Source organism: Prionailurus viverrinus, chromosome A2 (assembly GCF_022837055.1).
Source record: "Prionailurus viverrinus isolate Anna chromosome A2, UM_Priviv_1.0, whole genome shotgun sequence".
Classification (NCBI taxonomy): Eukaryota; Metazoa; Chordata; class Mammalia; order Carnivora; family Felidae; genus Prionailurus; species Prionailurus viverrinus.
This window is the reverse complement of record NC_062562.1, coordinates 125,909,446-125,927,387: the sequence shown is the minus strand read 5'-3', so window position 1 is coordinate 125,927,387 and position 17,942 is coordinate 125,909,446. Positions and strand designations below refer to the sequence as shown.

General features: G+C 41.6%; 1 protein-coding gene and 1 long non-coding RNA gene across 3 annotated transcripts in view; one reads left to right on the top strand and one right to left on the bottom strand.

The window, feature by feature from the left end:
• NPSR1 (neuropeptide S receptor 1) overlaps positions 1–17,942 on the bottom strand; it is a 153,378-nt gene that overhangs the window by 11,922 nt on the left and 123,514 nt on the right. For both annotated transcript variants that reach the window (XM_047850572.1, XM_047850573.1), the window contains 2 exons: positions 16,186–16,262; positions 365–451 (listed from right to left, as the gene is read on the bottom strand). In XM_047850572.1, coding sequence (XP_047706528.1) covers positions 365–451; positions 16,186–16,262 — 164 coding nt within the window. The remainder of the gene's footprint in view (positions 1–364; positions 452–16,185; positions 16,263–17,942) is intronic.
• LOC125161008 (uncharacterized) overlaps positions 1–17,942 on the top strand; it is a 102,142-nt gene that overhangs the window by 52,956 nt on the left and 31,244 nt on the right. The gene's annotated exons all lie outside the window — the stretch shown is intronic.

Here is a 17,942-nt window from a genome sequence, read left to right as displayed (position 1 = left end):
TCATCCAGGTAGCTATGTCTTTTTTTCTTTTTTTAATTTAAATCCAAATTAGTTAACATGTAGTATAATAATGATTTCAGATCAGCTAGTTATGTCTTAATCGACTTTCTCCAAATTATCCACCCCATGGTCTTGGTAGGCTACTCTAGTCATACAGGGAGGCATCAGGCACCAATGTCTGCCCTTAAAGGAGATGCAGATGGTGTATGGCAAGTTCCACATGCTCCGCTCCAGTCAGACAAAGCTGGCAGTGCCTGCAGACAAATTCCTTTCTTGCGTGGGCTCTCCACTACCAGCTCCCAGGTGCAAGTTTGCTTTTGGAATGTTCACCCAGTTCTACAACACAAAGAGGGACTTTGCTTACCAAGAATGATGGCAATGCTATACTTGATGGCCTTGATTTTTGCCTTTGAGATGAGCCCTCGGTTGTAACTGGTGCACAGCTTTCCATCTGTAGATACAAAAGGGCATTGTGAAATGAAATTGTTGTTGCCAACAGGAACATCACAGGCTAGATCCACAGCTGTCACGGGACCACTTGTACCCTGCTCACCTCTTCCCAGGAGGACCTCCTGGACATTTTCAGAGGAAAGACAGCTCTGGGCCGGATGCTGGAAACTGCTCAGTTTGCAACTTGATATAAAATGCAAATGCATCCGGACATCCAGACTCTCTTGGGTCATGGCTGAATGCCCTGAGTCAGCGGAAGCTGGAATTAGCCTTCAAACCCGGAATTGGCCAGGGGTCAATGCTAACATACCCATCTAGTCACTTTAGCAACTTATGGTGAAACCATTGTCTATAATAGTTACCCCAAACTAACTCATACATCTAACTCAGAAACTCCACTCTCAACAAAAGCTCAAGCCAGGGATATTAAAAATAAAACAAAGACAAAAAAAAAAAAAAACTGTCCCAAGTAGGAGCCTGGTTATAATTTAATTCTATGTAGGCTATTGTTTGATGGTAAATACATGAAGGATAAATATAAGAATCCACTAGAATATGAACTTGATGGAAGCAAGGACTTGGTTTTTTTACATTCCTGTATCCTCTAAGCTTAGTGAATGATTAATAAATACTTGTTGAATCAATCAATATAAACCTCTCTCTCGTTAAAAAGTAGTGATAAAATTAAAGTTGATTAGGGTGGACAGAGTTCAGAGAGCTCTTAGTAAAAGGAGTGTGTAGATGGCAACTTTGGGATTGGAGGTGTTGGACACAGGGTCCATTGATGCTGTGGAGGAGTTTTTAATGTCAGAGCTTCTGCCAGGCAATAGGACACCTTTGTAAAAACTGGGAAAAGGTGCCCTTCCTCTGCATGCACACAGCCCTGTCCCAGCATACCCTCAGTGAGGATGGGATGCCAATCCCACATATCCCTGGGATGCCACTGATTAGGGCTCCATGGGTACAACCCTGGCAGTGGTCCAGGTCAAAAGCCTACCCAGGGCCCCTGTCACATGGGGCAGGACAGTTGTATACTACAAACCAACTGCTGTGCTTGCTTGTCCTCACTACATTGTTCAAATTCCACATTTGAAATTTATTTTAAACCCATGGAAACTGGTGTGAAATTTACATTTGCACTTCTTATTCTAGCCCCTCTCCAGTCCAACCCAGCCCAATCCAAACAGCATAGCACACTGTCATGAGATAAGGACCCCACCACGATGCTGAGGAGGCTGCGGGGCAGATGCAGAGATTCCAAAGGTAGAGCTGGGGGCAGGAAAGACTCATGAAACAGAGGGAGTCCTCACCCAAGACACGGAAACGAGAAAATGTCGGATGTATTTGGACCATGGTGGAGTCACCTCACTTGGCTGGAGCCTGAAAGAATGTTGGCTTTGGAGTGGGGAAAACTGAGGCCAAAATGGGGAGACCTAAAATGTCTTCAAGAGGAGTCTGGTCTGAATTTCTGAGCTGGTCGCAAGCCTCTGAAGCTTCTGAGTCTTTTCACAGTGTGAGCATTTACTCACTGGAGTGAACAAACTGTTATCAGGAATAATAGGAATAAGGGGCTCTTTTATGGGCAATAAACTGAAATGCTAATTATAATTGATTTTTTTATTTCTTAATGTATACCTCGCAAGGCCACTCTCAGGTACTATTATGGCTTCCAATTATTCTGTGCTTTTCACAGAACCACAAGGCTTCAGTGGTGGAAGGAAGCAAACGCTTCAGAAGCATTTACAGCAGTGTATCTAAACTACGGGCAATATCGCTCCCCAGGGTTACATTTGGCTATGTCTGGACACATTTTTGGTTGTCTCGATGTATGGGAGGCTGCTAGCAGCCTCTAGTGTGTAGAGGCCAGGAATGCTGTTGAACATCTTAAGATGCAGAGGACAGCAAAAAAGAATTATCCAGCCGCACATACCGGTAGTGTCAAGGTTGAAAAACCCTGATTTCTAAGGTGGCATCCTGGGAAGGATATAGGCTTCAAGGTCAGAACTGATTACACCTTCCAGCTCTACCAATTACCAGCTGTGCAACCTGAGGCAAAATGCTGACCGTTCCCAGCCTCAGTTTCCCAATTTAAAAAATGAGGCATAAACACCAAAGTCAGAGTTTTGAATATTGACCTAAAATAATGTATTTAAGGTGTCAACCCTATGCTGAGAATATCAATTCTCTTATTAATTGAGATGAGTAAAGTTTTAACAGTATTTCAGGAGGAATATGAACCACCTTTATGGAAGTGAACAGAAGGTATTACTACATTTAGATAGTCTATTATACAATGTTGTTACCTGTTTACAGGAATTATATACATCCAAAACTTATCCCGGAAGGATTTTACCCATGGGAGGCAAGTAAGAAATACAGCCGACCAAATTATATCCTTTTGAAGTATTCCCATTTGCTGGAGTAACAGCTGGCTTTGAAACAATATGGTTCTGAAGACTTTGTTTTTCAGAAAAGTTCTTGAGCATGACATTTGTACTCTGAAATCCTTTTAAAATGGAAACTTGCAGTACTTTCCAGGGGGCAGCTGGGTGACAATATAATCAACTACCTGCCCTTTGATCTCCCAACGAGGTCAGGGAAAAGCGTCTTTAATCTGACCACTCAGGGAAATGCAAAGCCTCCAGCTTCTCATGATGGCCCTTCAAAGAGAGCTGAGCTACAAAATGCCAGTAATTCTCCTTTATTGAGAGATAAAAGGATTATTTCTACCTGGGCCTTGGCACTGAGCTGGAGCAAAAAGCAGTTAAATTCAGCCATCACTGAGCATTAGTAGCTGGGGTAGCCTAGAGGCAGCAGGTCCATGAGATTCGGACTGGAAGCGTCATGCTGCCTTAGGCAGTTTTGGTTCAAGCATGCATCCCTGGATACCCCACACTGTAAATTTAGTGTCTCAGGGGCCAGTTCCTGCTTTTTACTTCCCTTCGCTTCAGGCCCCTTGCAGAGCCACAGGGAACCCTTTGTTCTTATATGCCGAGAGCTTGAAGGAAGAGCAATTGGTGTATTGGGATTTTTAAATGAGACAGAATTTATTCCTGGCCGGAGGAGGAAGCCATCTATGGACTTATAATGAGTGCAGGTGATTTGTTTGTAACAAGGAAATCCACCTGGTGATGTTTTTATTTATTTATTAATTTTTTTTCTCTCTATTTTATTTATTTTTTAAAATTTACATCCAAGTTAGTTAGCATATAGTGCAATCATGATTTCAGGAGTAGAATCCAGTGATTCATTCCCTACATATAACACCCAGTGCTCATCCAAACAAGTGTCTTCCTTAATGCCCCTTGCCCATTTAGCCCATCCCTCCACCCACAACCCCTCCAGCCACCCTCAGTTTGTTCTCTGTATTTAAGAGTCTCATGTTTTGTCCCCCTCCCTGTTTTTATATTATTTTTGTTTCCCTTCCCCTATGTTCATCTGTTTTGTATCTTAAATTCCACATATGAGTGAAGTCATATATTTGTCTTTCTCTGGCTAATTTCACTTAGCATAATACACTCTAGTTCCATCCATGTAGTTGCAAATGGCAAGATTTCATTCTTTTTGATTGCCAAGTAATACTCCATTGTATATATATACCACATCTTCTTTATCCATTCATCTGTCGATGGACATTTGCACTCTTTCCATACTTTGGTTATTGTCAATAGCAGTGCTATAAACATGGAGAGCACATGCCCCTTTGAAACAGCACACATGTATCCTTTGAATAAATACCTAGAAGTGCAATTGCTGGGTCATAGGGTAGTTCTATTTTTAATTTTTTGAGGAAACTCCACACCATTTGCCAGAGTGGCTGCACCAGTTTGCATTCCCACCAGCAGTGCAAAAGTGTTCGTCTTTCTCCGCATCCTCACCAACATCTGTCATTGTCTGGGTTGTTAATTTTAGCCATTCTGACAGGTGGTGGTATCTCATGGTGGTTTTGATTTGTATTTCTCTGATGATGAGTGATGCTGAGCATTTTTTTCATGTATCCAGTAGCCATCTGGATGTCTTCTTTGGAAAAGTGTCTATTCATGTCTTTTGCCCATTTCTTCACTGGATTATTTGATTTTTGGGTATTGAGTTTAATAAGTTCTTTATAGATTTTAGATACTAACCCTGTATCTGATAAGTTATTTGCAAATATCTTCTCCCATTCCATCGGTTGCCTTTTAGTTTTGCTGATTGTTTCCTTCGCCATGCAGAAGGTTTTTATCTTGATGGAGTCCCAGTAGTTAGTTCATTGTTGCTTTTGTTTCCATTGGCTCCAGAGACATGTTGAGTAAGAAGTTGCTGTGGCCTAGATCAAAGAGGTTTTTTTTGCCTGCTTTCTCCTCGAGGATTTTGATGGATTCCTGTCTTATATTTAGGTCTTTCATCCATTTTGAGTTTATTTTTGTGTATGGTGTAAGACAGTAGTCCAGGTTCATTCTTCTACATGTCGCTGTCCAGTTTTCCCAGCACCACTTGCTGAAGAGACTGTCTTTATTCCATCGGATATTCTTTCCTGCTTTGTCAAAGATTAGTTGGCCATATGTTTGTGGGTCCATTTCTGGCTTCTCTCTTCTGTGCCATTGATCCATGTGTCTGTTTTTGTGCCAGTGCCATACTGTCTTGATGATTAAAGCTTTGTAATACAGCTTGAAGTACAGAATTGTGATGCCTCCAGCTTTGGTTTTCTTTTTCAGGATTGCTTTGGCTATTCAGGATCTTTTCTGGTTCCATACAAATTTTAGGATTATTTGTTCTAGCTCTGTTAATGATGCTGGTGTTATTTTGATGGCATTGAAACCTTTTTCTTCTTTCTCCCTTTCTTGTTCAGTCTCTTGTGAGTATTTCTACTCTTTCTCTTTCTCTCCAGGTACTTTCCAGGGGAGTGCTTTTACTCCACTCTCTCCACTTTCTCTGTCCACTCTCTGCAAAAACAGCTCCCTACCCTCCACGGCTTCTCTCTCCCCCAGTTCACCTCTATGCGCTGGGTACCGGCTCAGTTCTGTGGCTCAAGTTATGCAGATTGTTGTGTAAATCCTCAGATCAATTTCCTAGGTGTGCAAAATAGTTTGGTGCTTATCTAGCTGCATTTCAGGGATGAGAGAAGCTGAGAATTTCCAGGCTGCTCCGCCATCTTGGCTCCTCCCTCAAAACTCTTACCTGATGATATTTTTAAATAAATATTTTTTCATATGTTGGGAATTCCATGTATTTCAGGTTGATTTAAATTTTTTTTTTGTAGTTAGGCTTGATTTGTAAAACTTTTAAATTTGAAATTAGTTTTTGATTTCTGATCACTGATGTCCTGTTTATTTACAAATATAACCTCAATGTTAAATATTTTTCATACATTAGGTCTCATCTGCTTAGCTGTGGGATTTTGACTACTACTTTCCCTTGTGGGTTTTTTTGTTTGTTTGTTTTTTTGACCCTCTAACAAACCAGAGGTCATAGCTAGATATGAGCAAGTTTAACCTAACCTACCTCACATCCTTGTCTATTCCTCAGCTCCTCAGCTCAGGTGGAACCAGGAACCCTGACAGAACTAAGATAATTGTGGCAGAGACAGGTTAACTGTCCACCAAATCGTTTTCTTTTCAGCAGGGTGGAGTCATATGACTAAGTTCTACCTATGGGAATATGGGAAGAATCCATATACACTATTCTCAGGTCTGGCTCAGATAAACCACCTGAATATTCCTCTGCCTCTCTCTTCCTCCCACCCCTGACTGTTGGATGTTGATGTGGAGGGGTACATTAGCAGCAATCTGTTAAGTGTGGCAGAATCTCCATCTCTTTGAGTTTCTGAATGACTGTGGAACAGTGCCCTTCCCTTTGACCTTTACTGTCAATTGGACTTTAATTAAACCAGAAACATAGTTCTACTTTGTTAAGGCTACTGTATTTGGGGGTTTCTTTGGTAGTGCATCTAATGTTTCCTTACCTGAAACAGAAATTGGTATCTCATATGCAGTGCTATCATAACAAAAATCTAAAATATGTGACATTGGCCTAGTGGGCAGGCAGCAGGTGGCAAGGAAACTGATATTGGAAGCTGGGACACTAGAGATCCATTTGCTACAATGTTCACATATGATGCCTGGGAAATCAAATTGTGTGCCTACGGAGCCCAGAGCCCATGGGACAAGGTTGGTGTAGGAGTCAGGGCGCTCCAGAAAACAGAACCAATAGCAAATACATAGAAGAGGAAATGTATTATAGGAACTGGTGCATAAAATTTTGGAGGCTGAGAAGTTCCACAATTTGCTGTCTGCAATCTGGAGAACCAAGAAAGCTGGTGGTATAATTAAGTCCAAATCCAAGGAATGAGAACCAGGGGAGATGATGGTGTAAGTCTGAGCTCAATGGCTGGAGAATCAGGCAATTATGTAAATCCTGGTCCTAACCCAAAGATGAGAAACAGAACACTGACGTGCAGGAGAAGATGGATGTTCCAGCTCAAGCAAATTTGCCGTTTGTTTGCCTTTTTATTGTGTTCAGGCCCTCAGAAGTTAGGATGATGTCCACCCATATTGGTGAATACATTTTCTTTACTTAGTCTACCAATTCAAATCCTTCCAAAAGTGCCTTCCAGATATACCCAAAAATGGTGTTTTGACAGCTATCTGGGCATCCCTTAGTCCATTCAAGTTGACACATAAAATTAACCATCACAATTGGTAAACAGAATGTTATTAGTCTCTGTTGATTGCTACCAGATGTGTTTAGCAGGGTATTAGAAAAAAAAAAAAAAGATGAACTCAGACAAGAGTTGGTTGGTAAAAATGAAAGGAAGTTAAAGAAAGTCTTACAATTTCAGATTTCATAGAGCTGTAAGCATCAATTACTTCTAGTCCCTAATAGTAACAGATACACACTTTACCTGACCCAGTGCAAGAGGAAAATGTGAGCAGAGCATTAAAGCAAATGTGTACAACTTCTAAGTGTGCAAGACTTATGCCAATGAAGCTGACCCTCGTCCCCAAGTTAAGTTATAACTCTGAGAAGTTTTAACAAGCAAAGACCCAGTTAGAATCATTCCCAAGGCAAAGATCAGACTAAGGATGGGGCCTCCCCACTATTGTTTCAGGTGGCTTCAAACTAGCTTCCATTAAGTTAAAGATAGGGATTGCATGAGAAAGCAAAGAAAGTCAGACCTGAGAATTCTATTAAGAAAGACTTTTTGGACATGATTGTTGGCACATGAAACTCACTGAAAGCAAATATATCAGAAATCTACTAAGTTTTTGAGGGATGATATTGCTAAACAAACCATGACCTCTTTATCTTTTACAACACTTTAAAAGATCAAACGGTACAGGGCGCTTGGATGGCTCAGTCGATTAAGTGCCCAACTCTTTTTTTTTTTTTTAATGTTTATTTATTTTTGAGACAGAGAGAGACAGAGCATGAACAGGGGAGGGGCAGAGAGAGGGGGAGACACAGAATCCGAAGCAGGGTCCAGGCTCTGAGCCATCAGCCCAGAGCCCGACGTGGGGCTCGAACTCATGGACCGTGAGATCGCAACCTGAGCTGAAGTCAGACGCTTAACCGACTAAGCCACCCAGGCACCCCAAGTGCCCAACTCTTGATTTCGGCTCATGTCATGATTTTAGGTTTGTGTGATTAAGCCCTGAATCACGCTCTTGGCTTACAGCATGGAGTCTGCTTGGGACTCTCTCTCTCTCTCTCTCTCTCTCTCTCTCTCTCTCTCTCTCTCTCCCCCTCCCCTACTCTCACTCTCTTGCTCTCTCAAAATAAATAAAAAATAAAGATCAGATATCAAAATTTTTACTAATCCTGTGGTTAGAAGAAAATTGTACCCAAATGAGGTTTAAATGCGCACTTTCCTAATTATCTGTGAGGTTGAGAATCTTATTTTTGTCCATTCCTCTTTTCCCTTCTGTGAAATGCCTGTTTATGTCTTGCTCATTTTTTTTCTATTTATCTTTTGTTGTTGTGGCTATATATATATTTTTAATGTTTATTTATTTTTGACAGAGAGAGACAGAGCATGAGAGGGGAGGGGCAGAGAGAGAGGGAGACACAGAATCTGAAGCAGGCTCCAGGCTCTGAGCTGTCAGCACAGAGCCTGACACCGGGCTTGAACTCACAGACTATGAGATACGACCTGAGCTAAAGTCGGACATTCAACTGACTGAGCCACCCAGGCACCTCCTATTTTTTAACTGAAGTATAATTAACATACAATGTTATAAGAGTTTCAAGTGAACAACATATTGATTCAACAATTCTATACAGTACTTAGTGCTCATCACGATAAGTGCAGTCACCATCTGTCACTATACAATATTATTAGGTTATTATTAATTATATTCCCTACGCTGTAATTTTTCATCTCTGCAACTTATTTATTTCATTCATATTTTTAAAAAACTCTTTTATAAATTGATTTTTAGGTGTTCTTCATATATTGTGGATACTAATCTTTCCCAGATATATGTGTTGCAAATAACTCCCACTTTGTAACTTGACTTTTTAAATAACTTTTTAAACAAATCAAATTTATCTATCATTTCTTTTATGATTTAACGTATTTTGGATCTTGCTTAATAAATCCTTCTTTATCCCAATGGCATAAAGGTATCACCCTACATTTTCTTTTAAAAGTTTTACATATTGTGCAAATAAAGGAAACCTCACTTAAAATGGAGTTGGCAAGCCCTGCAGGGGGTGCTCACATACTTACCACTCCTTGCAGCCTGATTACCATCAGAAAGAAGAAACAATCATTTTGACAAGGGAGGGCACTTTGCACATAGAATTTAATTCCTGCCTTTAAGAAAAGTAAGGAAGGGGTGCCTGGGTGGCTCAGTTGGTTAAGCATCCAATTTTGGCTCAGATCATGATCTCACTGCTGGTGAGTTTGAGCCCCGCATTGTGCTCTGTGCTAACAGCTCAGAGCCTGGAGCCTGCTTTGGATTCTGTGTCTCCCTCTCTTTGTCGCTCCCCCATTCACACTCTGTCTCTCTCTCTCTCTCTCCAAGATAAATAAACATTAAAAAAAAAAAAGAAAGAAAGAAAAGTAAGGAAGATCCGTACCTCCCTGCCCCAGCCACAAAGCACCAACCACCGCCTGCTGTCAATGAGAAACAACCACCACCTGGAACTCTTGTTCTCAAATGAACTTTTGTTCAGAACAGCCCTCCCCAGCATCCTCCTAAAACCTAATAAAATCTCACCTCCCCTTTGTCTCTTTGGACTGGCCTAAGGTTCATCATAACTTGCTTGTCCCGAATTGCAATTTCTCTGCTATTTATAAATAAACTCATTTTTTACTGAAATAAAATTGCTTTTTGCTCTGTTTAAAGTTAACAAAATTTAAGTCTCCAATTCACCTGGAATTTGTTTTTTCCCTATAAATTGAGGCAATGACCTAATTTTATTTCTTTTCCTATGATCTTCTGACATATATAAAGTTCTCATATATCTGTAGATCCTGTTTTGGGGTTGTTTTATTTTCTACTTGTCTATTGTATTGTGTCAATACGACACTCTATTAATCACTCTGACTTTATGATGAGTTTTAATATTTAATACGGTAACATCCCCCCCCCCCACTTTGTTCTACTTCTCCAGGAGTGTCTTGACTATTCTTGGCTCTTGAAATTTCCACATATATTTTAAAATTGGTTTGTCAAGCTCAATAAAATGTCCTATTTTAATTTCAACAGGAATTGCATTAATCTATATGTTGTTGGGGAGAACTGACATCTTTAGGCTATTGAATTTTACTACCCATGAACTTGTTATAAGCTTCATTTATTTATATATTTATACTTTTTTTTTGCATGAAGTTCTTTACATCTTTTGCTAAATGTAGTTATTTGTAGAGAAGCCATTTTACCTACATTTACTGATGAAAAAAGGTACTGAGAGCAGTTAATGGGCTTATCTTAAATTCACTTAGCTAGAAATGAATAAGAGTCTAACCCAGTTCTTAATACAAAGTTTTTTTCTCCACCTCTTTGTGCCTCATTTAATTTGAAACATGCAATTTGGCTATAGTATGGATTGTATCACATCTTCCAAGCCACAATGACCAGATGCAGTTATATGTAGATATGTTACTTTATCCATGCTGTGTCTGCACCTCCCACATCTCCTGTCCCTCTGCAGTTAAATGTTCTATTTTATAGAAGTAGATACCCCTGGGCATCAAGAGCATGTCTGTTTATGAAAGATAAGCTACAAGATTGAAAATCTTATCTCCTCTACCTCTTGCCTTCTACACCTGTTTTTGGGAAAGTATTTAGATCATTTATTAAAAAATGCTTTTCCTTTTCTTTCTGTCAGCCTTTGAGGGAGAGAAAATAGACATATTTGCCAGTAAGAAGAGTGGTTCATAAATGAGTGATAGATTGAATTTTGCAACCTATAAAGTGCACTTCTGTTCACACTAATCATTGCTGATGTCCCCTTGTTGATGAGCAATAATCCTGGCCTGCTAACACCACTGGAAATCTATTTACTGGCAATCTCCATAGCTGCTTGGCTGTAATGACAAGTAGAAAATCATGGGGCGCTTGGGTGGCTCAGTCTGTTAAGTGACTGACTCTTGATTTCAGCACAGGTCATGATCTCACAGTTTGTGAGATGGAGCCCCACGTTGGGCTCTGTGCTGACAGTACGGAGTCTGCTTGGTATTCTCTCTCTCCTTCTCTTTCTGCCCCTCCCCTGCTCACTCTCTCTCAAAATAAATAAATAAACTTAAAACAAAAGAAAATCAGGTGAATTCCATTTATGAATCAGATACAGAGAGTATACAGGCTTTTGATACTACTCTCTGCTCCTCATTCCAGAAGGGGCTCATGGTGGTGATAATGGACAACTAGAAAATAGAGGTTATGGAGATGTAAACTTGTATTAGAGAATAAAAATTGACTGCCACCATTTCTACCTTCGGGGAAGGGTAATGGCATACTGTATATCAGTGGGAAAGCTGATCACTTTGAGGCATTGTACTATTTCAAAGACTGGAAGACAGAGGAAGCCAAGAATTTAGGGACTGGAAAATCTAGTAGCAGGGAGATACAGGAGATTCTGGAGAGAGACAGAGCTCAACCATAATGGTGAAAGACCTAATGAGAAAGGGAGAGGGGTGGGGCAGCTGAGGGGATGTAGAAACCTTTCATCACCTCGAACCTCTGGCAACATTTGCTGTATTTACTCTTGTGAGTGATGAACTCAAGGAAAATGATGTGGATTCCATGCTTTCTGGACCAGGAGCGGAGGGAACAGAAGAACCCTACGAGATGAGTCGTTGAATGTGAGAGCTTAGGGGTCAAAGACATACCAGCCTCCTGGAACTGGCAAGAATCACAGGACAGGGATAAACCAATCTGATTTACATCTGAAAGCACAGGAAGACCTCACCCACCCGTAGCGGCCATCTTTTAGATATTAAATACTTCAAAACGAAACAGTTTAGGAGAGAAGACAGGAATAGCGCTCTGAAGGCAAAAGCCATGCCACAGAGCATGTGCTTGGGTTTTTTAATTAGGAAAAGTATTTTTTTCACTCTGCGCTTTGTTTTTGTTTTTATTTTGTTTGTTTATTTGTTTTGGTAGGCTTCACACCTAGGGTGGAGCCTAGTGTGGGGTTTGAACTCACGACCCTGAGATCAAAACCTGAGCTGAGATCAAGAGTTGGACACTTTAACTGACTGAGCCACCAGGCACCCCTGAGCATTTTTTTAGCCATTTACCACCTCCCTTTTGCAGTGTCCTTCCTCTGAGAGGCAGCTTGATACAGCGGGAAGACACACAGGCTTTCTGGTCAATCACATGGGCTTAACCTGCACGCCTGTCTTCTATTTGTAAAAGAGAGATGATAATGCCCCCTTGCAGCATCGTGTAAGGATTCAGGAAGACAACGCATGGAAAGAACTTAGCGAAGTGACTGGCAGTAGACGTTCTGTCTGTTCCGCTGTCTCGTCACATTGTGTTGACAGACCGAGTAAACAAATGGATCATGGCAAGATCAAATATAAAAACAGAACTCTGACCCACACTCTGTAGCTGCCAGGCCAGGAAACCAGTCCATTATCTATAGTAGGCAGACCAGAAAGCCACCTTCTTATGTACAAGTCAGACCTGTATCTCTAGCATGCTGGCCAGTAAGACCTGTGATACTCTATGCCAAACAGCCAACACTTGATTAATGACTGGCAGCTTCTTCAGGTTTTGTCCCTGCTTTCAACGTAAAACCAACCAGAGAAAGCCAAATGCACACCCCTAACCAATCAGACAGGATGTCATGCTTCTACTTCGCTCTGCCTGCAGCTTCCCAGGCCAATAGCCACCAACCAGGCACACCTGATATCTTCCTTTTTTTCCACTATAAAGCTTTCCCATTCTACCACTGGCTTTTGAGTCTCTGCCAAAATGTAAGTCATGGCTCTTTTGCAAGCCATGCCATGCAACCCATATGGCTCTTTTGCAAGCTCTGGATAAATAGTGTTTGTCTATTCTCATTTGGTTGGTCTTCAGTTACTTCCACGGTGTCTTTTTTTTTTTTTTTTCCTCTCAATTCTCTCTCTTTATGGACTAAGTGTGTGTGTCTTCCCCAAATCCATATGTTGAAACCCTAATTCCCAACATGCTGGTATTTAGGGATGGGGCCTCTGGGAGGTGATCAGAGTTAGATGAGGTCATGAAGGCCTGGAGCCCTCAGGATGGGATTTGTGCCTTTATAAGAAGAGAGGTGAGAGCATGGGCTCCCTCTCTCTCATCTCCTGCCTCATATGAAGACACAGCAGGGAGGAAGTGGCAGCCATCTGCAAACCAGAAGAGAGCTCTTACCAGGAACACAATCAAGTGGCACCTGATCTTGGGCTTCCAGGCCTCTAGAACTGTGATAAAATAAATTTCTGTTGTTTAAGCAGTTTGTTAGGGAAGCCTGAACAGACTAAGATATCCCTCTTTTTACTATGTCCGCCTTTAGACCCAAAGCTCTGGACCTTCCAAACCCCTCTGGTCCCACCACACTTGATCTGTCCACCATCAAACAGGGGTCATGCGCTCTAAAGTGACAACTTGACCAGTATATGCTCGTGTGGTGCATGCACATTGCTCAATCCAGGCTACAAATGTACTGCTGGGTCCTCCTGGAGAGAGTACCTTAAGGAAAAATGACTGACTCCACTAGTTTGAATTTCCGGCATCATGGAAGGTTCAGAAGGGAGAGAGCTCAGGGCAGACAGAGGCACTTTTTCTATCTCTCATATCAGCCTCTGGGAGCTTCCTTATTGCTTGTAGCTTCTAGATACTACCTATATATCCAGATATATCTTATCTTGGTCATTACCCATTCACTGAGAATGTAAGTTTTGAATGTTTAGATATTCATCAGTATAAGATCTCTATCTATCTATCTATCTATCTATCATCTATCTACACAGTCTCAGCATTGGGTCTCTCAGGGTTCAAGCATAAAGTTTACCCAGAGAAGTGCATGAAAGGATAATTTTTTGTGGGGGCTGAGTTGACAGTTAAAAAAATATCTCATATACACAGCTAGCATAATGATGGATGTTTATACAGACTAAAGGGTCAGTGGGCTATTACTTTATATTATAAAATGTATGTAATCATGGAAAATTTTAGCCCCTGGATAAGCAAGGGAGGAAGGAAGGAAGGAAGAAAAAAAGGAAGGAAAGATAAAATTCTACCACTCAGAGATAGTTACTATAACATTTAGTGTTTGTCCTTTCTGACATTTTCAATTATCTATCTATCATCTATTTATCCATCTATCCAACTAGCTATCATCTATATGTGCATGCACATGCATATTCTATTTATTATATATTAATATACTTTAAAAAGTGATATTTACATGTTTCTGTAATTAAGTACTTAATAATTAAATAAATACTATAACTGTTTCAACAGTTATAGTATTCAATGTATTTATCTGATACCTGATAGAGGAAGGATGTCTTCCTCCTTTCCTTTTTCAGACAAATATTCTGACTTTTGACCAAAGCCACTCACAATAAATAAAATGAATGCATTTGTGTTTATTCTTCCCGACGGCTCTTGTTCTTCTAGAAAAACCAGGATGCAGAGACTAGACTGACATGAGGGAGTCTGTGTGGAGGATCTGTGTAGAGGCCAGAATGAGCCGCGAGCTGAACGATAGGTATTTCACGGGCAGAAAATTTCCAAGCAGCCTGCACACACCTCTGGGTTACTCTCGTCAATCATCGTGGGAGTCAGTTGCCTATAACTGTGTCTCCCACTGGATGAGAGGTTGTCAAACCTGGTTGCACATTAAAATCATCTGAAGAGCTTTTCCAAAGTAATGATGCCAGACCTCCCTCCAAACAAAGTGAATCAGAATCTCTCAGGCAGTGGTAGCTGGTATTGGGGCATTTGAAAAGCTCCCCAGGCAATCCCTTGTGCAGCCAGAGCTGAAACCCAGTGCAAGAGAACAGGCTTCCTCTAGCCAGGAATCGTGCCATTTACTCATTTGGCATTCCCGGTCCTTTGTAGCACTGCTGACATGTGGGGAACACAGCAGAAATGAACTGAATTCAGATGAAGACACTAACACACATCTCTACCAATTCTTCTAGGGAGAGGGACACAGATTATCAGTGCCCACTTGGGAATCCATGTGACTTTCTCACTGGACAAAGTAGCTTCAAGAGGGAGGAAGATGAGTGTGGTTTTGGTCCAGTAAAGGTACTGGCTCAAAGTCTGAAAAGAGGTAGACTTAGAGACCATTTAGTCTGTCCCCTTATCTTCACCTCTTGAAGGCCAGAGAGTTTATTGCAAGGTGGCACAACTCTTAGTGGCACATCTAGAACAGAAACCAACTCTTCATAGTCCACATAGCTGCGTTCTAGCTTGCTGTCCTTGCGTGAGTGCATGTGAGTGAGTATGTAGATGTGAGTGCATATGAGTGCGTAAGTGTGTGTGTGACAGACTGGGTGTGTGAAGGGATGCGTGTGTGTACAAGGAACGGGAGGAGGTGGGGAGCCTGAGGAGAGAACTAGTTGCATTATAATAAATGGAAAACCAGGAGCCCTTGCCCCTCTCTTTCTGGCAAAGTGAACTTGGTTCACTGAGTTCTCTCCAGGTTGGTCTCCATCAGGTCCAGTAATATTTGCTTGGGAGGCAGGCTAGGCCTTCAGGTCCCAGTGCCTGCCATGGGGGAGGTGTTCTGCATCAAGGTTTACTGCAGCAGGATCTGGGGAAGGGATGTAGCAGGTGGTCTCAGGCTCATGCTGAGGTGAAATTGGCCATTCTTTGCCTAGCTTAGGGTCCAGGATTGTTCTGTGGATAGACAGCAGTTTTCTCCATCTGTAAATTTAAGTCAGATAGAAATGTCTAAGCTCATGTTCACCGAATGTGTGCTCCTTGGACAGCTGTCTTTTCACCCCAGTGTCCTCCAGGGTGTTCCTTTTTGCCAGGCCTAAGAAACTGGGGGGTGGGGGGGCTTTGTATCATGGCCCCCAAAGTCCCCCCTCCCTTCCTTCTTTGAGTTTTTAGGGAGGCCACCTGAAAGAGACAGTACCTACTGGGAGAGCCGTTGGTGGATCTGCTCTGCTGGCTGAATCCTGATAGAATAATGCAGGCTTATTGTATTCAGGCAAAGCGCAAGCTCATATTTGCCAGAAAAAAACAAAAAACAAAACAAACGAACAAACAAAAAACACTGCAGAAGCAAAATTACCCAAGAGTTGGGTAATTCTGATTAGAGACTTACCGGAGCAGTTGGAGATCACAGTCTCGTGGGCTTTGCTCTTAATCCAAATGGTTCTGATCACAATGGCATAGATGACACTGTGGAAAGGAGCAGAGGTAATATTAACATGGCTGGTGGGTTCCTACAGTGAAGACACAGAGACAGGAGGACTCCCAGGTCCCGGAGTGTGAGGTATGGAGGGAGGGGTCTCTACGCCATGCCTGGTCCCTGTCCTTGCTGATTATAGAATCCCAGAAGATGACAGCTACCTCTTTTTTAACTGAGGACGCTAGGACTTCGTGAAGTGAAATGGTTTCTCAAGATAACTCAGGTGGTTAGAGATATAGCTGAAGAATAGCTGACATTAGAATCCAAACACAGGGTTTGGAGTCAGAAAGATTTATGTTTGTAACCAGCAAGTAGCAGTGTATGACCTTGACCTTAGACACTCTTTAATGTGGCCCCATGATTCCTGTCTCTGGTGTTCATGACTTTGTGAGATCCCCTCCCCTTGAGTGCGGTGAGAACTGTGACTTACTTCTAATCCGTGCAGTGGGCCGAAGGTGATAATGTCTGTGATTGCATATAAGCCTAGTGCCTGTCTTGCTAGTGTCTCTCTCTGTTGCTGCCATGAGTCCTACACCTCCAGAAAATTAATTCTGCCAAGAACCCAGGAGAGCTTGAAAGAAGATCCTTCCCCAGTTGAGCCTCTGATGATATCCCAGCCCTGGCAGACACCTTGATGACATGCCCAGTTAAGCCATGTCCAGACTCCTGACCCATAGACACTGGAGCTAATACATATATGTTGTTTTGAGTCATTGAGTAACCCAGCAATAGATAAGCAATACACTGAGTGATAGAGGCTGAATGTATCTCCACCCCCAAATTTATATGTTGAAATTTTAATGACCACAGTGATAGGTAGAGCCTTTGGGAAGTGATTAGGTCATGAGGGTGGAGACTTCATGGATGAGATTAGTGGTCTTATCAAAGAGACCCCACAGAGCTCCCTAGCCCCTTCTGCCATGTGAGGACACAACAAGATGTCTGCCACGTGGAAGAAGGTTGTCACCGGAATCTGACAGTGCTGGCACCCTGATCTTGGACTTCCGGCCTCCAGCACTGTGAGAAGTAAAGTTCAGGTGTTTACAAGCCACCTAGTCTTGTCTGTCTGTTGTTACAGCAGCCCGCACCAACTAACACACTCTGTTGACACTAAAATGCAGTTAATAATGCAAACTTCTTATGAGATTTTTGGGATCAAATGTGACAACATTGAAAATGCCAAGCACAGTGCTTGGAAATTAGCAGAGACTCAATCAATAAATGCCATTTTTCTTTCCCCTCTTTCTTTTCCATTTTTCACATAATATCACATCCACTTTCGCATGATATAATCAATACCTAACAGGAAAGCAAAGTGTAAGTGACTCAAAAGCATCAGCAAATTTTGTATCTTTTGTCTCCTTTAATGAATATAAAAATTTATACTGTAATCAGTTATTTGTTGTTTCTAATATATTAAGAAACTCAACAAAAACTTTGGGACAAAGCATTGCTTTATTTTGTTTTATTTTATTTTATTTTTAAATCTTTTTAAATGTTTATTTATTTTTGAGAGAGAGAGAGAGAGAGAGATGGAGTGCAAGTGGGGGAGGGGCAGAGAGAGAGGGAGACACAGAATCTGAAACAGGCTCCAGGCTCTGAGCTGTCAGAACAGACCCTGACGTGGGGACTCGAACTCATGAACTGTGAGAGCTGAACCTGAGCCGAAG